This window comes from Protomyctophum bolini (genome assembly GCF_963924005.1).
Source record: "Protomyctophum bolini genome assembly, chromosome: 11".
Taxonomy (NCBI): Eukaryota; Metazoa; Chordata; class Actinopteri; order Myctophiformes; family Myctophidae; genus Protomyctophum; species Protomyctophum bolini.
The window spans coordinates 3,830,409-3,856,025 of record NC_137872.1 but is presented as its reverse complement, the minus strand read 5'-3'; the positions used below and the strand labels follow the sequence as shown (position 1 = coordinate 3,856,025).

Here is a 25,617-nt window from a genome sequence, read left to right as displayed (position 1 = left end):
TGGGCCACTATATATTTTCACACTCACTCCAGAGGGCCACTATAGTTCCACACTCACTCCAGAGGGACACTATAGTTCCACACTCACTCCAGAGGGCCACTATAATTCCACACTCACTCCAGAGGGCCACTATAGAGCGCCGCAGTCCCGCCCCCTTTCAGAAAAGCGAGTGGCCCAGGAAGTGAAAGCCCCATGCATTCTGCCATCGGCACTTTTAATATAATTTATTTAAAGACGGTTACGCCGCGGACAAAGCCAATTCGGATCGTGACGAATCATGACAATGAACACAATATTTTGGGCCGATCAAATAATTTATAAGACGAAAAATAAAACAAATAGTGTTGTCTCCTGACTTTCTTTTCTTCTTTCTAATGATTTGATCGTCCCAAAATATTGTGTTCATTGTCATGATTCGTCACGATCCGAATTGGCTTTGTCCGCGGCGTAACCGTCTTTAAATAAATTATATTAAAAGTGCCGATGGCAGAATGCATGGGGCTTTCACTTCCTGGGCCACTCGCTTTTCTGAAAGGGGGCGGGGACTGCGGCGCTCTATAGTTCCACACTCACTCCAGAGGGCCACTATAGTTCCACACTCACTCCAGAGGGTCACTATAGTTCCACACTCACTCCAGAGGGCCACTATAGTTCCACACTCACTCCAGAGGGCCACTATATTGCATATTACGTATAGCAAAAATAGCCAATGTATATAAAGCTCGGATCAGCTATTTTTATGTAATTTCAAATGCATATAGTTATGTTAAGAACTAAATACAAATACATTGGACATATACAAAAAAAGACAATAACATTAGAATACTATAGTCTGAAATCAATAATATATCAATGTTGGGATATTGACCTGCATGCAGGCCGCATTAATGTGGGGGCCGCATGTGGCCCCCGGGCCACCAGTTGCCCATGCATGTATGATCTGGACAAACAAACAGAATAGGTCATACAGGCCGTAAATATTTACAATGGTACCACATGTGGTGACACAGGCATTTTAGTATCCCTGTATAGCCATAGGATGGTTATTAATTATATTTGAATCAGTGGTGAAATCTGTGCTGTCCTGTGTTTTGTGACGAAAAGTCCAATTTATGCTTTTGTCACATGTTTGCCAATTAAGCTTATTGATGAGCTAAGAGCTTGTAACAGGACAAAGTATTAATTAATTATTAATATCCTGCAGGATTCGAATCATGTGAACTAATGCATCAAAAGGGTCAAATCAAACTGTTAAAAGGTCTTACAAGTTCTTCTTATATATGACGTTTTGGGGTCATGCGTGCTTCAAAGGTGCATAAATATGTTGGTGTGAATAATTGTAAATCGGGCTATGGGGCATATCAATTAGGCTATTCATGATTTTCTTTTAATTTGTTCAGTTTTTTTATGACTTTTTTTTTGCAATGGAAATTGGATATGATTTCATTTGAAGTAAAATAATAGGCCTTTAATATAAATATATATATATAAAAATATATATTATGAGAAATGGGTTATAGGCCTATATATGTGCAGATTAATAGAAATTAAATATATGCTCAAATCGTTAAAACAATGTATCCTGCATTAATTGTCCTCAATATTTTCATATTATTATATTCTATATATACTGTATTGTGTTGCGTTTAGGAGTTTAGATAACGAAATTTGTCAAGGTCATATTTTAGATTTGACAATGACCTTAATTGTTTTCAAGAGAACGAACGGGTTGAAAAATAAATAATAATAAATATTCTAAACTATCAATTTTCGTTTAATCCACACAACGCACGAATAGAAGAAAATTTCCTCCCAGTCCCGACTCCCTGCAGGGCCAACACTAATGTGTCTCTCACAGTGTCAGGCCTGCCAACTCCCTCGACATTTGATATTAAATTATTTTCAAATTGAATCGTAGTATCACAGTATAGTACTTCTTCCACTGTGGAAGTCAGATTTTTTTTTCTTCTTTTTTTTGCCGTGTGAGCAAGCTGTTCTGAATACGTTTTTTATAAACCCAACTAATCAATTTTCCAGCGCATAATATATAACGTCAACACAGGTTGTTCATTATTAGTTTATAAAAGCAATAGGTTATTCAACATTTTTAAAATTATATAGGCTACCATCTCCCTGCATGAGTGCAACCATGCAACATGCAGTTTTAAAGACATTTAGGTCGCCTATAGTTGCTTTCTATAATAGTCAATAATACATCTTTTTTGTACAATTTGCATATAATATAATAATAATAATATCATTGCCCAAAGACAGACATGTCACACTTTGACATGTCTGTCTGTGACAGTCACAGAAACCTCAAGCTAATCTGTGCGACAAATACATCCAAATAAATGATGCATTTTGCGGCCTCCCAGGCCCCATCAGCCAATCCACCCATCCATCCGTCTGCTCTCCCGTGCACCTTCACTGCTCGAGTATTATATAGCCTCTATTCTACCACACATTAAAAACTCACTTCAAGCTGAGGCCAGGCCACAAATCCCTGAACGAGGAGGAGGAGGAGGAGGAGGAGGGAGTCCCCGGAGTCGCGTTTTAAGTGTCCCCGGTCTAAAAGCTCCAGAAGCCGGACAGACAGTACCAACCAACCGAACCACAGATCATGATCCCTCGGCAAAAGTATATAGCCGCCGTCCCGTCCGGGAGCATTTTCCCCCTCTATAATGCGCAGCGTTTGGGCTGCATGGAGTAAGTAAGGAGACACAAGACGTTTTTCCCTCTCTTTTCTCCCTTTCTTTTTTATACACACAGAACTGCTTTTTGTTCCTTCATTTTTTCATTTAAGGGGGTAAATGGAAGGGGGGTGCTCGTTTGATCACATGATTACAATTCACCTGAAGATAAAACAAAGGGCGCAAAGAAAAGGAGGCGAGGAGCGAGGGAATGAAAGGGAGAGAGGGAGAGAGAGAGAGAGAGAGAGAGAGAGAGAGAGAGAGAGAGAGAGAGAGAGAGAGAGGGAATCAGACAGAGAGATGCACTCATGGTCAGGATTGCCTTATCACAGTCAACATTCATGGGTAATGAAAAAAGCGGTGATTTTTTTTTTTTTTTTGGGATGGGGGCAGTGTGTCGCGCGAAGGAGAGATACAAGGGGTCATTGTGCGTGGATAAGAACAGCGCGTGTGTTTGTATCCGCGTTCGGCCCATAATGTCCCCTCCCGTCTCTCTCTCTTTCTCTCTCTCTCTCTCTCTCGCCCCTTCTTTGCCTTTTTCTATATTTTTCTGCAAATGCTGGTTGGTTTTAAATGTGGGCTCTGTGTATCTAAGTGAGTGTGCACTGATGCAATTATAAAACTCACACATAACGATGAAGTAACGCACTGTTCCGCCCCGAGTCCCGACACAGTGCATTCATATCATCTCTCCAAGAGTCAAGTGGGCCTAATTTTCTCTTAACCAGACACACCATAATGGTCATAATCCTTAATGGTGGTCATTATCGATAAATGGCTTATTCCTTATTCAATATCAATATATGCTCAATAAATATGCAAGCATTTGGGCTTATAATATACCCGCATCCGCATGCGTAATATAGTGCGTATACGAGATCTGCGTAATGGCTAAATAATTACTTCGAATAAAACGTAATAAAGTATTGCAAACTATACAAAGTCAATATAAAGTAAACATTATATAAGTATAGGCTAGCCTACAGTTTAACATTTAAATAAATTTGTAAATAAATAATTTGTATACATTTGTAAATAAATAAATACATTTGTAAATAAATAAATAAACAAACAAACGAATAAAGATTCATGCATGCTCTACCCAATATCTCACCAAACACACATGTGTAATATTATTATCTGCCACATTTAGCCTACAGGCCTATAGCCATATATGTTTTCATATTTTTTCATGTTTTTCTTTTTTTCCCCGATTTCGCTCGAATTCTCTCCGCCTCTCAAATTTCATTTCAAACGAAAAACATGCAGACAGATTCGTTTACACTACAGCATGTCTGAAGTAAAATCAGACAGAAGTAGCATGTGCTTAATAAATTCATATTTAGAAAATGTTTCAGATGTCAAAAGATTCTGAGATGATGGAATGGTGATGGATGATGATTTGTCATGGAAGGGAAAGCTTAATTCATGAGCCAAAGATAATTAACTTCAAAATCTAAAAGAAAACTGTCAAAATGACCTCTCAGACTTTTGTTTATAGGGAATAAGGGCTATAGGGAAAACAACATATACATGTTTATCGTGGAGGTCAACTCAACATTATCACTAAATTATCACAAAACACAAATCGTAAAAAGATACAAACTCACAAAAACCCTATATGATATATATATATATAGGCTTCTGTTATGGCTGTAAACCTTGTGTGTACATTTTAAAACCATGCAATATAGGCTATATTTGAATAGATTTATCTTCCAAGTTCCAATATGACCCGAGCAATCTAAGAAATTACATAATCAATTACGATCATCATCATCGATATTGAGTACTGACCCTATGAGAGACAGAGAGAGAGAGAGAGAGAGAGAGAGAGAGAGAGAGAGAGAGAGAGAGAGAGAGAGAGAGAGAGAGAGAGGTAGAGAGAGAGAGGGGGGGGAGAGAGAGGGAGAGAGAGAGGGAGAGGGGGGAGAGAGGTAGAGAGAGAGAGGGGGAGAGAGAGAGGTAGAGAGAGGGGGAGAGAGAGAGGTAGAGAGAGGGGGGAGAGAGAGGTAGAGAGAGAGAGGTAGAGAGAGACAGAGAGAGAGAGAGAGAGAGAGAGAGAGAGAGAGAGAGAGAGAGAGAGAGAGAGAGAGAGAGCTAGAGGTCCCATATAATCCCGCCCTCGCGACAGCAGGAAACTAAGTAAAAAAAAAAGAATAACCAGCCAGCCAATCGCAGAGATCCCAGTGTATTGCTTCCGCACAACTTTGCTGTTCCTTTAAGAACTTTCCCCCCCTACTTTACTTCCCCCCCCCCCCCCCCCCTCCTCTCTCTCTCTCTCTGCCTCATACAAGGGACCCTTTAAGCTCTTGTCCGGAGCACAGAGCAGGCATTCATAGCTCCCAGGGCCGTGCAGAGTGAGAGGGGGCTGGGGAGCTGCGAGGACAGGAGCGTCACACAGGAGACTCACGGAACCGACACACGGATTGTTTCACAGGCGACCCGAGTTTCTCTCATTTCTCCAAAAGTAAGGCGCTTAGCATGATTTGAAAATATATACTTTTCCTCTCTCTTATACTCTGTTAACAGTCTGTTGTTGTTTAATTGTTTCTCTCTGCCGTGGATGCGGATCTCATAATCTCATTCCACCCAATGTCTATTTCTATATTTCGGTTTAAGCCTGTTAAAGTGTTTATATATGCGGGGAAAGACCCCACAACTCTTAAATTGGAGACATGTTAAGGGGCCTAATGATGCTTATTGGTGTGATTCTGTGGCATGCCGAATAACAGCCATGCTAGTTGTGATCTAATTATTGTGAATTATAGGCCTGTTAATTGTTCGACCGTAGCTTAGCCAATAATAGATGTATTTCGGTGACATCTTCCACCCCTCACGCACGACTGATAACATCAGTCGTGATCTGGAATCACGACTGATTCCAGATCAGTTTGGGACAGAAAGAATACCATGTGTTTATATTCCTCTATATATATCTTGTGTTTTCATGCGTGACATCTGCTCAAGCAATGCTGTATTTTTCTTTTACACAACTTAGCTTGAGCATGTTTCAGTTGAGTGAGGTGTTTTTATTGTCGTGTTGTCAATATTGTAATATTACCTATATATATTATGCCTATAATTTAAGCAAGTCTCTGGAACTGGATTTTCGACAATAAGTGCATAAAAGTGTCTTAACCTGCAACTTAGCCTGCAGGTTATAAGAAATGTCCATTATCTAATTTAATTTGGATTAATTAATTGGTTGTTAATGTGGGACTGTCGAGACACCATATTTGTATAGCAATGTCACGCGATATTGACATGAGGCCGATTGGTGAGAAAGATTTCCCCGTCAAAATGCATTATAATGTCACATGCAGCAAAATCAGTTGGTGTGGTGATGAAAATTAAACCGAAATGAAACACATTTTGACAGCTTTTCCCCCCAGAAACAATTTATATATATGGTGTATAGGCCAGGCCTAACACACACACACACACTATAGGCCTATACTGTAGCTACACATTCATTCATGCACTCACATTGGCATGCAACTCATTTGTAAATCAGAGAACAGACAGCATGTGTTTGACTCTCACTCATGAGTCACTGTCACGTCCTCCCAATCTCACTAAGGCGTGTATAGGCTAAACTTAATCCGTTTATATAATAGTTGGCTATATTAACTATATATATATATATTTCCAGAAAAGTGCTATATAGGCCTGTAATTGTCATAAAATCAAGTTCGCCTGCATGCCAACAGTTATACACTTGTCAGGCTAAATATGTCTAATCAGGCATATCCAGGTGGAAAATAAAGCGCACATGTCGCGCATTCAGTAGCTATAGCCTATATAATATATATATATATATATATGCCTCTGGACATTGTTTCTGCAATATGAAGAGACAACATGATGATGATATGCACTTATGCAATTAAGCGAATACCTCAGCAACAGGTGTGCAATTGCAAATTACGATACATCAAGCACGGCATATGTTAATTCAAAGTGAATTATGCAATTATACGCACATGCATGCAGGCCTTTGTGAATATTTGCTGAATGCTGATCAATACATATTAGCCTACATTAATCTGATTGACATTAGTGTATATTTAGCCTATTACAGTTTTTGGACCACAACATGGACTGCAGGCTGCAGCCCATTTAATTTATAGGCCTATAGCTACTATGATGATCATCTCAAATCGACAGGTTCTCTCTAAAGGATTGCACGCGGGTGATAACGGGGCCGGGCATGCATGAAGAAAGATTCAGCGTTTTAGCAATAATTATGATATTGATAACCAAGGCCAAGCTCCAAAACACAAACAAGTATATGTTCTTGTCGAGGTGGTTCACTGCATGATGCGAGTTCGGTCAATTTGAAGAAAAGAGAAAAAAAAGAACCCTTAAAAAAAGGTCACTGCACAAGGTGTTAATTTTATTGGCCAAAACAACGTCACATTCTGTCCCCAATAGACGTGGCCTTATATATATATATATATATATATATATACGTTAACAAACAGGCTGTGTCTGTATAATTCGCACAAGGCGCACTGACTGCAGACAGCGCTACCCACACGCGGTTTACGTTTCCAGCGCCATGCCCGTGTTTATCCAAGAGGTACAGGGTTATAAATTGACCGCCTGTGCTGGTGCAAAGGCTCATATTATTCCAGCACTCTCTCTCCGGGGAGCTTGGAATAACTGCCAGACCTTAAACAGTAGCTTGTTAGGCGAGAAGCGGAGCCCTGCAATAACAGTGGCACCCGCTCAGCCTCGTGTGTTATATAGGGCTTTTTAAACCTAAATTGTTATAGGTCTATATACTCCTGTGTAGTATAGGGCTGCTTTAATTATTCCCATTTATCATATAGATATATAGGCATATATACCAGAAAAGTTTGCAATCATATTCTTCAAGCTATATCTTAGCTGCATTACATAAGGCAGAGTGGCTCACATATAGCCTCTGCCTGATGGCTAATATCTCTAATATCTCCCACATTCCATAGGGATATCCCTTTGGTCTAGTGGTTAAGATGTTGGACTTTCGCCCGAGTTCGAATCCTGGGCGTTATACACATTCATACTCATACACCCATAACATAATCACAATCATAAACACAGCTGGAGATTGTATAGGCTATTATTTGCAACATAAAATGCTATATCTTCTTGTCTTGTGTATATATTATAGCCTATTATAAAGTATGTCCACTTTTGTTTTGTTTTTCAGGACTTTGCCAGGCCAAACTGAGGAGATACAGTCACAGTGGAAGTATAAGTCTAATTGGTTCAGAGACAAAGCGAGCAGCGAGAGGTATAAACTTGGATCCATTAAGGTGCTGCACTACTTGGGGCTTATGATGCCCACAACCCTGATGGAAATAACTTTGATGTTGAACCCTAACAGAGTTCTGGAACGGAGGCTGAGAGTGGAGACTGACTGGCAGTTTATATTATAAAGGATAAGCTGGACCTCCGGAGCAGAGCAAAGAGATATCAACAACAAGCCTATACTTCATCAACACTTCCCTATAACTTCCTATCTCTAAACGCTGCCTTCATTTTTATAGCGGGATAAGAAAGTATAGTAAAGAGTGCAACAATTCTTAATCAACCATAGGGACTGTCCCACCCCCCCACCACCCCCCTCCTCCTCCCCAAGTGGGCTTCATCGTGTGCATAAGGAATAAACTCCACCTGTACACGCCTGGAAGCTACCGAGGGCTTCTGAGCGAAACGCAAACAATGTCCGGAGAGGAGCAGAGTCTATCGGAAGTGGAGCTGAGTCCCGGGGTCTCGGAGGACAGCCGCCACTCCCTGTCCCCGGGGGGCCACTCCTCGGGGGGTGGCCCCCCGGGCGGGGGAGACTCCCCCCTACCCAGCAGCGGTCAACAGTCGTCCCAGCTCGTGGGTTTAGGGGGAGGCGGAGGCGGCGGCGGAGGCGGAGGCGGCGACTCGCCCTCGGGAGGCACGGCGAGCAGCGTCAAGTCGGACCTCGAGGACGACGACCGCTTCCCCATCGGCATCCGCGAGGCGGTCAGCCAGGTGCTCAACGGCTACGACTGGACGCTGGTGCCCATGCCGGTGCGCGTCAACACGGGCAGCAAGAACAAGCCGCACGTCAAGAGGCCCATGAACGCCTTCATGGTGTGGGCGCAGGCGGCACGGAGGAAGCTGGCCGACCAGTACCCTCACCTGCACAACGCCGAGCTCAGCAAGACCCTCGGCAAGCTGTGGAGGTGAGCTATACACAGATCTGAGATCTGCTCTATACACACCCGGCTGATATAGGACCATGATATAGACTAGAGAATGTGAGCTATACACAGATCTGAGATCTGCTATACACACCCGGCTGATATAGGACCATGATATAGAGAATATAATAGGCTGATAGCCCCCATACACACAAATACTTGAACAAAGAACAAAGTCAAAAGTGCAAATTCGATCCATCATCAGTTTAGCCTTTTTCCATTTGACTGCCTATATCCTATTCCTACCCAATCATCTATCATTGGTTTAAAATAATATTCAGGATCAAACGCAATGGTTTGGTGAGTAGCCGATAAGCTACAGAAATAAGGATGGGGAAATGTTTTAACACACCTCGTTTCATATACCTAACCTATAGCCTCTATCTACCTACCTACCTACCTACCTACCTACCTAACTACCTACCTACCTACCTACCTACCTACCTATCTATCTATCTATCTATCCATCCATCTATAGTTTTATACGTGTGAAGGTATGTGTGCTGGCATAGACTTCCTTTCTTGTTGTTATATGCTAGTGGAATTAAACAGTACTAAAGCAATGGATGTCAGGTGGCTTTTATATCAAAACAGAAACTTGAGCCTATATCAATGTTGTTTGTGTCAAACAATTCATAACCCGCTTTCAGATCCCAGTATATAACGCCAGTTCAGAAACACTTGTTTCGGAGTGGTATGTCTGCATTACATACGTATAAGGGAGAGTGCGTCACAGTCACATGTTTCTGAATCCTTGGCTAATTTCATAGACCACTTAATTCTCTGGCCTTTAGTTGGAGAAAATGGCTCCAGAGGGAATTGCATGTGTTTTTAAAAAAAAAAGCCCCTTGGCTCAGTTTTTACGACTCAAGATTATTATAGCACAAAAATGACATAAGGTTCTTTTCCATCAACAACTCATGGTAGCATACGGTAACTACAAAGTATTGGCCTGTAGGTCTCCTTGCAAACGGCTTATATATTATACATTATATATAAAGATATATTATAATGTTTTTTACAATTGGAAATATTACATTAAATTAGCAGAATTGTGTCTATTTGTAATCCAAAGAAAATATATAAAGCTCATGAGCTCTATTTTCTGTAGTATACTTTATATATATATAAATATAAACTCTATTTTCTGTAGTATAGTTTGCTGGGAGACTGGTTATTATTGCTATATGGATAATCATTCGATCCTTTAGTTTAACCAATGCATCTTATATGGCATTTAACGTAATAAAGCCAGCGTGTAAACATAACTTACAGTAAACATTAGAGTGAGTTACCTCGGCATGGTGCGTGTTCTCTCTGTGGCATTCCTTTACATTAATGGCTGTGTTGTGAAACCAATAAGCAAGTACAGTAGCTACACCTGTGTTTCTCAATCCTATGTGGGCAAAGGAAAGGAAAGGAAAGGTACCATGTTTACCCTGCAGGGTAACTGGACTAAGCTCAAGAACTTGTTTACAGCCAGGCCCTGCTCATAGAACATTTCATGGTAGGGGTTCAATGCCTTGTCCAAGGGCACTTCAGCGGTGGTAATTTTAACGTGCCGGTCCGGGGATACGAACTATAGCGACCTTCCGATATCAAGAACGCTCCGCAGACCGTTCGGCCACCGCTGCCGAACGAGGGATATCGGATAGGGGCCGGTTCCCCCTATCCGATATCCAGGTCCCTTGCACACGCAACTAAAGTGTAAGCTTTATTTTATTGTGTATTGTTGTGTTGTCAGTATCATATCATAGTCAAATGAAGAAAACATGTCAGCACACAATATGTTGGCTCACCGTCTTTTCTTTATTTTAACCAAACAACATTTCGTGGCTGGTTAAGACTAACCTGTGGTTCCGACATGCGTTGCTGCTGGTTAAGACTAACCTGTGGTTCCGACATGCGTTGTTGGTTAAGACTAACCAGTGGCTCAGACATGCGTTGTTGCTGGTTAAGACTAACCTGTGGTTCCGACATGCGTTGTTGGTTAAGACTAACCAGTGGCTCCGACATGCGTTGCTGCTGGTTAAGACTAACCTGTGGTTCCGACATGCGTTGCTGCTGGTTAAGACTAACCCGTGGTTCCGACATGCGTTGCTGCTGGTTAAGTCTAACCTGTGGTTCCGACATGCGTTGCTGCTGGTTAAGACTAACCTGTGGTTCCGACATGCGTTGCTGCTGGTTAAGACTAACCTGTGGTTCAGACATGCGTTGCTGCTGGTTAAGACTAACCTGTGGTTCCGACATGCGTTGCTGCTGGTTAAGTCTAACCTGTGGTTCCGACATGCGTTGCTGCTGGTTAAGACTAACCTGTGGTTCCGACATGCGTTGCTGCTGGTTAAGACTAACCTGTGGTTCAGACATGCGTTGCTGCTGGTTAAGACTAACCTGTGGTTCAGACATGCGTTGCTGCTGGTTAAGACTAACCTGTGGTTCCGACATGCGTTGCTGCTGGTTAAGACTAACCTGTGGTTCCGACATGCGTTGCTGCTGGTTAAGACTAACCAGTGGCTCCGACATGCGTTGCTGCTGGTTAAGACTAACCCGTCGTTCCGACATGCGTTGCTGCTGGTTAAGACTAACCTGTGGTTCAGACATGCGTTGCTGCTGGTTAAGACTAACCTGTGGTTCCGACATGCGTTGCTGCTGGTTAAGACTAACCTGTGGTTCAGACATGCGTTGCTGCTGGTTAAGACTAACCTGTGGTTCCGACATGCGTGGCTGGTTAAGACTAACCTGTGGTTCCGACATGCGTTGCTGCTGGTTAAGACTAACCTGTGGTTCAGACATGCGTTGCTGTTGGTTAAGACCAGTAAGACGTGCAAACGCGGGAAGCGAACGCAGCTCGTACATATTTGGGTTTTGGACGTATAGCTGCTTTGGGGACTCCTTATATGGTTATGGCTGAGTCATGGTGACGTAATCACTCAGCTCCATATATGGGCACAAAAGCGGGACAGACAGACAGACATACACACAGACAGACATGATCTGCTAGGTCTCATAGTAAGTGCTCACTGCGTTCGCAACTAACCTGTGGTTCAGACATGCGTTGCTGCTGGTTAAGACTAACCTGTGGTTCCGACATGCGTTGCTGCTGGTTAAGACTAACCTGTGGTTCCGACATGCGTGGCTGGTTAAGACTAACCTGTGGTTCCGACATGCGTGGCTGGTTAAGACTAACCTGTGGTTCCGACATGCGTTGCTGCTGGTTAAGACTAACCTGTGGTTCCGACATGCGTTGCTGCTGGTTAAGACTAACCTGTGGTTCCGACATGCGTTGCTGCTGGTTAAGACTAACCTGTGGTTCCGACATGCGTTGCTGTTGGTTAAGACTAACCTGTGGTTCAGACATGCGTTGCTGCTGGTTAAGACTAACCTGTGGTTCCGACATGCGTTGCTGCTGGTTAAGACTAACCTGTGGTTCCGACATGCGTGGCTGGTTAAGACTAACCTGTGGTTCCGACATGCGTTGCTGCTGGTTAAGACTAACCTGTGGTTCTGACATGCGTTGCTGCTGGTTAAGACTAACCTGTGGTTCCGACATGCGTTGCTGGTTAAGACTAACCTGTGGTTCCGACATGCGTTGCTGCTGGTTAAGACTAACCTGTGGTTCAGACATGCGTTGCTGGTTAAGACTAACCTGTGGTTCCGACATGCGTTGCTGCTGGTTAAGACTAACCTGTGGTTCCGACATGCGTTGCTGGTTAAGACTAACCTGTGGTTCAGACATGCGTTGCTGCTGGTTAAGACTAACCTGTGGTTCCGACATGCGTGGCTGGTTAAGACTAACCTGTGGTTCTGACATGCGTTGCTGCTGGTTAAGACTAACCTGTGGTTCCGACATGCGTTGCTGCTGGTTAAGACTAACCCGTGTCTCCGACATGCGTGGCTGGTTAAGACTAACCTGTGGTTCCGACATGCGTTGCTGCTGGTTAAGACTAACCTGTGGTTCAGACATGCGTTGCTGCTGGTTAAGACTAACCTGTGGTTCCGACATGCGTTGCTGCTGGTTAAGACTAACCTGTGGTTCAGACATGCATGGCTGGTTAAGACTAACCTGTGGTTCAGACATGCGTTGCTGCTGGTTAAGACTAACCTGTGGTTCCGACATGCGTTGCTGCTGGTTAAGACTAACCTGTGGTTCCGACATGCGTTGCTGCTGGTTAAGACTAACCTGTGGTTCAGACATGCGTGGCTGGTTAAGACTAACCTGTGGTTCAGACATGCGTTGCTGCTGGTTAAGACTAACCTGTGGTTCAGACATGCGTGGCTGGTTAAGACTAACCTGTGGTTCAGACATGCGTTGCTGCTGGTTAAGACTAACCTGTGGTTCAGACATGCGTTGCTGCTGGTTAAGACTAACCTGTGGTTCAGACATGCGTGGCTGGTTAAGACTAACCTGTGGTTCAGACATGCGTTGCTGCTGGTTAAGACTAACCTGTGGTTCAGACATGCGTTGCTGCTGGTTAAGACTAACCTGTGGTTCAGACTTGCGTTGCTGCTGGTTAAGACTAACCTGTGGTTCCGACATGCGTTGCTGCTGGTTAAGACTAACCTGTGGTTCCGACATGCGTTGCTGCTGGTTAAGACTAACCTGTGGTTCCGACATGCGTTGCTGCTGGTTAAGACCAGTAAGACGCGCAAACGCGGGAAGCGAACGCAGCTCGTACATATTTGGGTTTTGGACGTATAGCTGCTTTGGGGACTCCTTATATGGTTATGGCTGAGTCATGGTGACGTAATCACTCAGCTCCATATATGGGCACAAAAGCGGGACAGACGGACAGACAGACAGACACACACACAGACAGACATGATCTGCTAGGTCTCATAGTAAGTGCTCACTGCGTTCGCAACTAACCTGTGGTTCAGACATGCGTTGCTGGTTAAGACTAACCTGTGGTTCCGACATGCGTTGCTGCTGGTTAAGACTAACCTGTGGTTCCGACATGCGTTGCTGCTGGTTAAGACTAACCTGTGGTTCCGACATGCGTTGCTGCTGGTTAAGACTAACCTGTGGTTCCGACATGCGTTGCTGCTGGTTAAGACTAACCTGTGGGTTCCGACATGCGTTGCTGCTGGTTAAGACTAACCTGTGGTTCAGACATGCGTTGCTGCTGGTTAAGACTAACCTGTGGTTCCGACATGCGTTGCTGCTGGTTAAGACTAACCTGTGGTTCCGACATGCGTTGCTGCTGGTTAAGACTAACCTGTGGTTCCGACATGCGTTGCTGCTGGTTAAGACTAACCTGTGGTTCCGACATGCGTTGCTGCTGGTTAAGACTAACCTGTGGTTCCGACATGCGTTGCTGCAGGTTAAGACTAGCCTGTGGTTCCGACATGCGTTGCTGGTTAAGACTAACCTGTGGTTCCGACATGCGTTGCTGCTGGTTAAGACTAACCTGTGGTTCCGACATGCGTTGCTGCTGGTTAAGACTAACCTGTGGTTCCGACATGCGTTGCTGCTGGTTAAGACTAACCTGTGGTTCCGACATGCGTTGCTGCTGGTTAAGACTAACCTGTGGTTCCGACATGCGTTGCTGCAGGTTAAGACTAGCCTGTGGTTCCGACATGCGTTGCTGGTTAAGACTAACCTGTGGTTCCGACATGCGTTGCTGCTGGTTAAGACTAACCTGTGGTTCCGACATGCGTTGCTGCTGGTTAAGACTAACCTGTGGTTCCGAATATCCAGTCTAATATCATCATATGGATATAATATTGATACTAGGGATGTCCCGATCAAGTGTTATATGGATATAATATTGGGTCATGATGTAAACAGCTAAATACAGGTATCCCTACAGTATGTACTCCTGGTTTAACCCATTCTGAATGGGAACCCATTTCGGTGTTGGCATCATGTTATGCTTTAGCTATTGAAAAATAGCAGATCTACAAGCTCATAGCGCGCCACCGAGTGGCGCGCTATGAGCTTGTAGGTCTGCTATTTAAAAAAAATCAAAGAACGACTGACATTTTTAGAATCTGATCTCAGGTCAGAATGGGTTAATCAGACCAGTGTGTGTCCAGTGGAAACCTCGTATGAATCTGATCTCAGGTCAGAATGGGTTAAACAGCTAAATACAGGTATCCCTACAGTACATGTACTCCTGGTCATTGACACCCATCACCCGCTCACATCATTCCTCGCCGCCTCCCACAGACAGCATACACTCATTAGCCGAACAGAAGGTCAGAACGGGTTAATGTATTAACCTTGTAAAGACTGCATTATTAATTAATTAGATGAAGACTTGACCCCTGGGCTCAGGCCACCCGATTGGTTAATTGGCCCAGAAACATGATGAACTGGGAAACGGAGAGAGGTCGGGGCTCTTCTCACGTCAGTCCTATGTCGGCAGCAGTAATAGGTCAAAGGTCGGGCTCTTCTCACGTCAGTCCTGTCGGCAGTTAGCCTGGGTAAAGGGGAGGGGTTTACCCAGGCTAATCGGCAGTAGTGATATGGACGTTTGGCCTTCCAGCCTGCAGACAGGATGCATCTTTGGCCTACTTCATAATTGCATTACTGTCCTGCAGTCAAAGTCTCCTGGCCAGGGTCACTTTATAGGCAGCTGTGCATCCATCCAGTGGGAGTGGGTAGGAGTGGGTAAATGATCTGAACATAACCTGGCCTCACCAGGCTTTCCACCACCTCGGAGGAAAGCCTGGTCTCTGTTTCAAAAGTCTGTATGATCCTGTCGGGAGCGGATGATATCGTTACGTCATGTTCTAGTCATTGTTTTGTAGTCGACAGGCAGGAACAACAGGTGGCGGCAACTTCCTTTTCCCCTCTCAATAAAAACTCTCGTAGCATGTAGCTTTTATTGAGAAGAATCGGTTTGAGGGAAAAGGAGGTTGCCGCCTGTTGTTCCTGCCTGTCGACTACAAAACAACATGACGTAGCGATATCATCCACTCCCGACAGGAACATACACCCTAAATGAAATGGTGCCCGGGCTAATCTGAACATGTTATGTAATAGTTAAAAATCACACCCGAGAGTGAGGGGCGCTCTTATCATCATCACGGACTTCTTACGGACAGCTGAGTTGAAAGCAGACCTATAGCACCGAAGTCCTGACGTAACTCGCTCATCCCTTCGATTCCCCTGGTTCTAGGAAGTAATTTCTCTATGGAGAATAACATGGGGTGATCTTAAAATCGTTTCATATAAGTGTTGTGGTCCAAAAATAAACCAGCTGTCTCTGCGTTATTGTCAGGGAGGTGTCTCTGTATCGTTATATTGTCAGGGAGGTGTCTCTGTATCGTTTGCAACAGTCAGTCACTCATTATGATATACAGTCTGTTTCTAGCGAAAATGTAACTAATTCAGTAGCAGTAACATTAGCGTTTTCTCTCAGTCAGTTGATTCTTCATATCCATATGAGTGAAACGGCCGGGGTGACATGTTTATTTTTCAAACACAGTTCTTATATGAGGCGATCTAAAACCCCCCTATGGGGATTATAATGCAAATAAAAAGTACATGAACCTGTGAATTTGCGCCCTCTACCGATATTGACTTGAGACTTCAGTGCTCTATACCTGTATATACAATGTTTGTGTTACACAATGTTTGTTTTTACACTATGATGTAAAATTAATTGTCTTACAGATGCTGGGGTTTTAGTGGTATCTACCTATTCCATTGGCTCATCGAGCTCCCGGCTAATTACCTAGACATGGAATGATGTTTGATTGTTGGTGGTCAACGCTGCCGATAGAAAAATAGGCTATTGATGGTCTTAAAAAATAAAATCAGCCCTGCGTGTGTTTTCTTAACATACATTCATAGTACTGTTCATGTTACCAAACACACACATGCTCTAAATGTTCTCAGGTGGCTATCATTTCCTCTTACCATCCGAGTAGCTACCTAAATTGCAATTCAACACTTTTTTCTTCAAATCCTTTGGCTGTTATAGTGCAGTTTAAAACGTACTTAGCTTAATACTGAAGCTTGGCAGAAATGTTCGCTGATGACATGACGCAACACTGATTTATTTCCTGACTCCGAATTACATTCCAATGTATCTAGACCTACAGTATCTATTTAAAGTATTGAACATCTGTTTTTAGACTGATTACCGGGACATTTTCCAGATAACAATATGTAAGATAATGATCAAATTCCAGTACATAAACGGAAGAGGAAACGAACATGATAAATAAGACAGGAGGCCCTCTACAAATAGTAACTCAAGTTTTCAAATAATTGTAGTGGAGTACAATGTTTGGCTCTGAGATAGAAGTGTAGCTAAGTGAAACTATTGAATATTGGAAATACTCAAGTAAAGCCTTTTGTTTGTATGTCACAAAATCAAAACTGCTCATGTGATAATATACTGTAATGGTAATGTGATCATACGATTTGTATTGAATGATGATTTGAGCCATTAAGTGGTGTGTGTTAAAAAGATTGTGTCTGTCTGTCTGTCTCTCTCTCTGTCTGTCTGTCTGTCTGTCTGCCTGTCTCTCTCTGTCTGTCTGCCTGTCTCTCTCTGTCTGTCTGTCTGTCTGCCTGTCTCTCTCTGTCTGTCTGTCTGTCTGTCTGTCTGTCTGTCTGTCTGTCTGTCTGTCTGTCTGCCTGCCTGCCTGCCTGCCTGCCTGTCTGTCTGTCTGTCTGTCTGTCTGTCTGTCTGTCTGTCTGTCTGCCTGTCTCTCTCTCTGTCTGTCTGCCTGTCTGTCTGTCTGTCTGTCTGTCTCTCTCTCTGTCCGCCTGTCTCTCTCTGTCTGTCTGTCTGTCTCTCTCTCTGTCCGCCTGTCTGTCTGTCTCTCTCTCTCTCTGTCCGCCTGTCTGTCTCTCTCTCTCTCTGTCTGTCTCTCTCTCTGTCCGCCTGTCTGCCTGTCTGTCTCTCTCTCTGTCTGTCTGTCTGTCTGTCTGTCTGTCTGCCTGTCTGTCTCTCTGCCTGTCTGTCTGCATATACCCACTCCAAGGCTTCTCAATGAGAGTGACAAGCGTCCGTTCATCGAGGAGGCCGAGCGTCTCCGGAAGCAGCACAAGAAGGACTACCCGGAGTACAAGTACCAGCCGCGCCGCCGCAAGAACGGCAAGCCGGGCTCGGGCTCGGGCAGCGAGGCCGACGGGCTCTCCGAGGGAGAGGTGGGCCACGGGTACAAGGGGCTCCACCTGGACGTGGCCCACAGCGGGAGGACCGCCCCCTCGCCACTGGCACCGCACGCTTCAGGTACTGGGCCTAGAATATAGAATAGAACCACTGGTTCTGTTGGCACCGCATGCTTCAGGTGGGCCTAGAATATAGAATAGAACCACTGGTTCTGTTGGCACCTCATGCTTCAGGTACTGGGGCTAGAATATAGAATAGAACCACTGGTTCTGTTGGAACCGCATGCTTCAGGTGGGTTCTAGAATAGAATAGAACCACTGGTTCTGTTGGCACCGCATGCTTCAGGTACTGGGGCTAGAATATAGAATAGAACGACTGGTTCTGTTGGCACCTCATGCTTCAGGTACTGGGGCTAGAATATAGAATAGAACCACTGGTTCTGTTGGCACCTCATGCTTCAGGTACTGGGGCTAGAATATAGAATAGAACCACTGGTTCTGTTGGCACCTCATGCTTCAGGTACTGGGGCTAGAATATAGAATGGACCACTGGTTCTGTTGGCACCGCATGCTTCAGGTGGGGCTAGAATAGAATAGAACCACTGGTTCCCAAACCTTTTCATGTCAAGGTTACAATGGCCAGACTAAACATGGTACATGGTAAATTAAATACGGAGAGGTCCCAGCAGTTTTAAGAACATGTTTCAGGCAGGTAAACGAGGTACACAACCATTTCACCAGAGCCAGTATTGCAGATGTGGTGCTCCCTGCTTTTAAAAGTAAAGTGGGCAAAAGGCTCATTCATTTATATAGGAGCCACACAGTGGAACAGCCTGGAAACCAGTGTTAAACTGACCTACAATTTGAGGACATTTAAACAGAAGACTAAAAAATGGCTACTGGAAAAGGTTCCCCTATAAAGGGTCATCTTAGAGGGATGGATAGGGACGTACTTGTTGTGTTGTGTATGTAATGTATATGTACTGTCAAAATCAACAGTGCCTGCAAACTGTCTGACCCATAATGTATACATACATATGGTACACTACACACACAGCTATTCTAAGTGGTAGGGAAATAACTCACATGTTTTACTTAGTAAAAGTCCGGAATTCAAAATATACTTGAGTAAAAGTATAAAAGTATTGGCATCACAAAATGTATACTTAGTAATATGTAAAAGTATGCAGAATGTCATAATTTTCCAAATGTATGCTAATCTTTTGAAAATAGCCGATCTACAAGCTAACAATGCGTCGCATCACGACGCATTGTGAGCTTGTAGATCGACTATTTTCAAATGGCAGAAATGTATATATGGCTGATGTGGTTAATGTATGTTTTCTAATCAAAATCAAAATCTACAAATAGTAACTAAAGTTTTCAAAATAATTGTAAAAGTAAAAGTACAATGTTTGGGTGAAAGTATTGAAAATTCTACACTTAGTTACTTTACTCCACTGCTATTCTAACCATTGTGCAAAAGACTAAAGGTCCCTGCACACTTCTGCGTTTTTCAGATTTTTAACAGCGTTTTTTCTGTCTGTTTTCCGATAAACGCGTCCAGCGTGCAACCACCTTCAAGGGCCTCACACACCGTCTGTGAACGGCGCGCGTCGAAACAGCCGCCTCCGTTATTTTCAATGAACCTATCGCACACCGGCGGCGTCCGACGCGCGTTCACGCCTCGCCTGATGTTCCGATGCGCCACCGTTCTATTTTCCAGGCGTTGCCGCGCGGCAACGCCTGTGCCGTGTCGCTGCGCACCCGGTGTGTGTTGGGCTTAACTCTCTCTCTCTCCTGTCTGTGTGAACAGGTCAGAGCCACAGTCCTTAACTCTCTCTTTCTCCTGTCTGTGTGAACAGGTCAGAGCCACAGTCCTTAACTCTCTCTCTCTCCTGTCTGTGTGAACAGGTCAGAGCCACAGTCCTCCCACCATAACCACCTTAACTGTCTCTCTCTCCTGTCTGTGTGAACAGGTCAGAGCCACAGTCCTTAACTCTCTCTTTCTCCTGTCTGTGTGAACAGGTCAGAACCACAGTCCTTAACTCTCTGTTTCTCCTGTCTGTGTGAACAGGTCAGAACCACAGTCCTTAACTCTCTGTTTCTCCTGTCTGTGTGAACAGGTCAGAGCCACAGTCCTCCCACCATAACCACCTTAACTCTCTCTCTCTCCTGTCTGTGTGAACAGGTCAGAGCCACAGTCCTCCCACCATAACCACCTTAACTCTCTCTTTCTCCTGTCTGTGTGAACAGGTCAGAGCCACAGTCCTCCCACCATAACCACCTTAACTCTCTCTCTCCTGTCTGTGTGAACAGGTCAGAGCCACAGTCCTTAACTCTCTCTCTCTCCTGTCTGTGTGAACAGGTCAGAGCCACAGTCCTCCCACCATAACCACCATAACTCTCTCTCTCTCCTGTCTGTGTGAACAGGGCAGAGCCACAGTCCTCCCACCCCTCCCACCACTCCCAAAACAGAGCTCCAGTCCGGGAAGACGACAGAGGGAAAGCGGGAAGGCGGCGGTGGAAGCGTGTCGGCCCGTGGCGGCGGGATGGCGGAGGGAGGCCCGGGAGGCGGGGCTCCGGGAGGGAAACCCCACATCGACTTTGGCAACGTGGACATCGGCGAGATGAGCCACGAGGTGATGGCCAACATGGAGCCCTTCGACGTCAACGAGTTCGACCAGTACCTCCCCCCCAACGGACACCCGGGCATCGGGCAGGGCGCCGGCGTGTCCTCGGTGGCGGGCGTGGGCTCCGTGTCCGCCTCGCCGTACGCCTACGGGATCTCCTCGGCTCTGGCGGCGGCCAGCGGACACTCCGCCGCCTGGCTCACCAAACAGCAGCAGCAGCATCACCACGTGACCTCCGACCCCTCCAAGGTGGCCCACATCAAGAGCGAGGCCTCGGCGGGGCCCCCCGGGGGGGCCCACTTCTCCGAGGCGTCCTCGGCGGTCGGCCCCCACGTCACCTACGCGCCCCTCAGCCTGCCCCACTACAGCTCCGCCTTCCCCTCGCTGGCCTCCAGGGCTCAGTTCGCCGAGTACGCCGACCACCAGGCCTCCGGGTCGTATTACGCCCACTCCAGCCAGGCCTCCGGGCTGTACTCTGCCTTCTCCTACATGGGCCCCTCCCAGAGGCCCCTGTACACCGCCATCACTGACCCGGCCTCTGTTCCCCAGTCGCACAGCCCCCCGCACTGGGAACAGCCCGTGTACACCACCCTGTCACGGCCTTGACAGACCCCAGGACTATAGAGGGCACTAGGGCAGGTTCAGCCCCCCCCCCCCAACGCCAGACCTCCCCGGGGTAATAACAGAAGTGGCGGTGGAGGTAGGAGTACATGTGGTCTGGCCTGGGAGGCGGGAGGCGGGAGGGGGGAGACACCCTTCCGGTCTATACCAGTCGAGACGAGGCAGGACGGCTGCCGTGGCCCCGGGATGAGTGTGGAGCTTTTGGGGGAGTGTGGCAGGACTATTTGGGGTCACACAACAGAGCAGTAGAAGAGTCAACGAGTGTGTGCTTCAATTTCAAAACCTCAAAAAGGTTTGGATAACTACTTGGAGATAGCCAAACTCATCTTGTCGTATAACATGGTTTTTATGATGTCAGAAGAATATAGAGTGCCAAACTGCTTTGGCTATAATTGTCCCATTCACATCTCAGGCAAGTTTTACCTGATAGCAAAACGTGTTAGTATTGATTGTCTTGGAAATCAGTACGATATGTTAATAGCTTTCTGTTATGGTTTCAGAGGCACATTTATGTTGTTCCAATGTCGATACAAAATATTGTAGTGTTCTCTTACAATACTTTATCTCTCTCTCTCTCTGTCTCTGTCTCTCTCTCAATTTTTTCTCTCTTTTACACATGAGGGCTTATGGATCAGAAATGCCATCAAACCTCACGCGGGTTAAGAAGTATTCTTTTTTTTTTTTTTGAGAAAATAATTTTCATTATAAAATAATTATTGACTAATATCAGGATATCTTTACTGAATGTTATTGAAAAATTGAAAATGTTTATTTTGTCGTGTACACAGGTTGAGGTCTATATAAGGTATAATTTGGGAGACGTTTGATTTTCTTAAAATTTACCAAAGTTTTGAGACCAAAATCTTTACACTTTGAGAAAGAATCTTAATTCCGAGATGTTTCTTCTCCCCAACGTGACAGTCAAACTACCTTAGCTTTCGTAGCAAATTAGTCCTTCTTTAAGCTGTCAAAAATTGTTTTCAATTTGTGTCGTATTAGTTTTCCACCTAATACTTTGGATATTTTACATAACGTGGCACTGACGTGTGGCTTTGTTGAATAAGTATTTGGTGTTATTATTCATGAAGGACATTCATTCATGACGACGGACAATTCTATTTATACTGTACAGATAATCCATTTTCACTGACCTACATTATGGTCTGTCTGTAGGTCAGAAATACATATTCCTTTACATTCCTTTCGGTGTTCTAACACAAGTCGCTGTACTGTTGTTGTTAATTCTGTCAAATGCTTTTTTTTTTGTTGTTGCCATTATTATTTTCACTTCAAAAACATCAGCACCACTGCCTTATTTTTCAGTTATTTCGTGTGACATAAAAACATCGTGTGTGTATACAGTATATATACAGTATAGTGCATTCAATCTACAATGACAGATTTGTAGGTATAGTAGTAATTGTATAACATTCATTCAGTCTCTCTGTCCGAGATGCCATTACTGATACAGTTGATAAAGATATTTGCATTTGGAATTTATGCTGTTATGCGTTACATTGAATACCAAACATGCTTTTTGTCCTAATTAAATTCCTACAACATAAACAGCAATTAGTAAGTTGTGTAAAAAAAAATATATATATAATAAAAAAAGAAAAGGTTTACAGTATGTTAAAAAATTTGATTCAAATTTGATTGAATAATAAATAATGCATCATTGCTTTGACATTCATTCAGCCATAAATGTTGAGGAATCCATAAAGCACCTGATTTAGGCCTGGACTTTTTACATGTTGGCAACCTGGAAAATAATCTTTCGCCAACACTTCTGTGACAAACTGTAATTTGGGTATAGGATATATCCTCCATCTTGTAATGTGAATGAAGTCTTAAGTAAAATCCTTTCCTTATTCTTATGTATTGACATGTGTATTACTGTAATATTGAGTATGGTTATTTGACAATATACCCATGGGCCACAGCATAATGCTTCTGGGTCTGTAGTTGAACACTCCTCGTGAAGCATTTCTGGTTTGTCAACAATTACAGTTTGTGATCACAATTAACTATTATGTGCCTTTGGAAAAAAAAAGAAAAAAAAAGGAAATGTTTTATGTCCTAATTGCTGTTTGTGCAAAAGTATCTGTTGTTGCTATTATTATGAATATTACCTTCATTATTTATATTTGCCTGTGTTGTACTTTGTGTTGCGCTGACTGATTCTTCTCCATCAGAAAGAAAACATTTTTTTTGACTATTATTGTATAATTGTTTTTTCTATTTTGTATTTTACAATGCTTATATAACGGATGTCCGGCCCAGCAAAACGTGTAAATAATAGCAGGAATGAAAACCTTAGGTATATGTGATGACTAATGACCTTCTCTGACACTAAATAAAGCTGTATTCTCTCTGCTTTTGTACAAGTCTGTCTCCTGCTATAGCTCATTCTAACATAATGGGACTTGCCTTTGATTTTTTTTTAATATATTTTTTTATCCCACGATTTTTGTAACCCATTTTTCACCCCTGTGTCAATCATCTAAAAATGTGATCCTGGGCTCTACACACCCTCCACCAACCTGGGGAGAGCAACGGACTTGAACTCATGCTTCCTTCATGCCTGAGTGTCCAAGTTGCTCCTTTTACACCTGACAGGGGGGAGTTTCCCTGGTTGGACGTAGCGCGTGGAAAGGAACACGTTATTCCAACCAGTTCCTTTCGGGGGACTTGCCTTTGTTAGCGCGGGGATAATGGCATTAACTGACAAATGCCTATAGCCCCCAGACAAGAGAGAGAGCAATTGATTATCCAATTTCCCCAAACAAGTATATGAAATGCCTCCCTGGTTATATTTTAATATAATAATATTCCTGACAATGTAGAAAATTAACAAATTGTGACATAATGTAATTGAATTGAATGATGCACTTCCATGTGATATTCTCAATATAATCTATTCAATCTAATGGATAATTCACTTTGTCTGGCCCAGGAGTTGATTTAGTCCATTCTGGACGGGAACCCCTTTTGGTGTTTTAAGCATTATGTTATACTTTAGCTATTGAAAAATAGCAGATCTACAAGCTCATAGCGCGGCACCGAGTGCCGCCCTACGAGCTTGTAGATCTGCTATTTTTTAGGAAAAATCGTGAAAATGTGGTGCAAATCTTTGAATGTATATTCTTTCAGAGCGAACATTTTTAACTCAAATCTTTGCTTCTGGGGGAGCGGCCAATTACATAATATATTTTTGAGGGTCTTTGACATGAAAATGTTTGAGAACAAAACTGGCATAGAAACATTTTTCAGAAAACTGACAGGATTTAGAAGGCATTTGTAGAATCTTTTCTCAGGCCTGAATTAAGTTAAAACTATTACGAGCCACAATTGACCATCATCCAGCCAACCAACTGGATATCTCGCGAAGAAACCGCCCAACTCAGAAATGTTCATTCAGGAAATTAAAAAATATAACTTTTTCAGGAAAAGGAAGAAAGCAAACTCAAAGTTGGTGTTGTGACTTTATATATATATATATATATATATATATATTGCCAATTACTTGCATGAGAGGGGGAGAGGTGGTGGAGTTAGCAGACATTTTGAGGGTCCAATGGAGTTAAGAGGTTTTCGTCAGTAAAGTGCTTTATAATACTTTTCATTGGTTCAATATTTATTTAAACCAACACAGACGTAAAGGGTGTTCAATAGCATTGATTTATATGAAGAAGAGTAAAAAAATCAAAAACCTTAAACCCCTTTTGGTGGTTACATACATTAAGCTATAATTTAGCTATTGAAAAATAGCAGATCTACAAGCTCATAGTGCGCCATGACCGAGTGGTGCGCTACGAACTTGTAGGTCTGCTATTTTTTTTTAAACTGTTAAAATTTGCCTTAAATCTTTCAGAAAATTCTCATGATTTAGAAAACTTTTTTTTTTTTTTTTCAACGTCAGGTCTAAATGGGTTTTTTTTTAAATGGAGTTAGGTGGTTTTTCCCTCCCCGACATTCAATGAATAAAACTGTGGCTGCAGTGTTGCATTCCATTAGATCAGGGAGACACGCATCAATCATCATGTGCTATGGGCGGCTCTGAGAAGATCAGGACATGACATGCAGGGCCGGTTCTAGGCATAGGCGAACCAAGCGGTCGCTTGGGGCCTCAACGACTGAGGGGGCCTCGTCACAGGGAGAAGATTTTTATTTTTTTAATGTATCTCTTAATTTTGATCTCAAAGTGCACCAGATTGAAGCATTTTCATGGCAAATTTACAATTTTTTCTGGACCGTCATGGCCAAGCTGGAGGGGGACCTCACAAAAATATGTCGCTTGGGGCCACAAAAGGCCTAGAACCGGCACTGATGACATGGATATACATCACATTATCCTGTCACATTATAAC

The 25,617-nt window shown here is 43.7% G+C and overlaps 1 protein-coding gene across 1 annotated transcript; it reads left to right on the top strand.

The window, feature by feature from the left end:
• The first annotated feature begins 5,047 nt into the window (after positions 1-5,047).
• Positions 5,048-23,623, top strand: LOC308323734 (transcription factor SOX-10-like). Its single transcript, XM_080775537.1, has 4 exons — positions 5,048-5,163; positions 7,894-8,902; positions 17,864-18,114; positions 20,427-23,623. Exons 2-4 carry the CDS (start codon positions 8,409-8,411, stop codon positions 21,230-21,232), a joined length of 1,551 nt encoding a protein of 516 aa, XP_080631663.1. The 5' UTR covers positions 5,048-5,163; positions 7,894-8,408; the 3' UTR covers positions 21,233-23,623.
• The last annotated feature ends 1,994 nt before the right edge of the window (positions 23,624-25,617 follow it).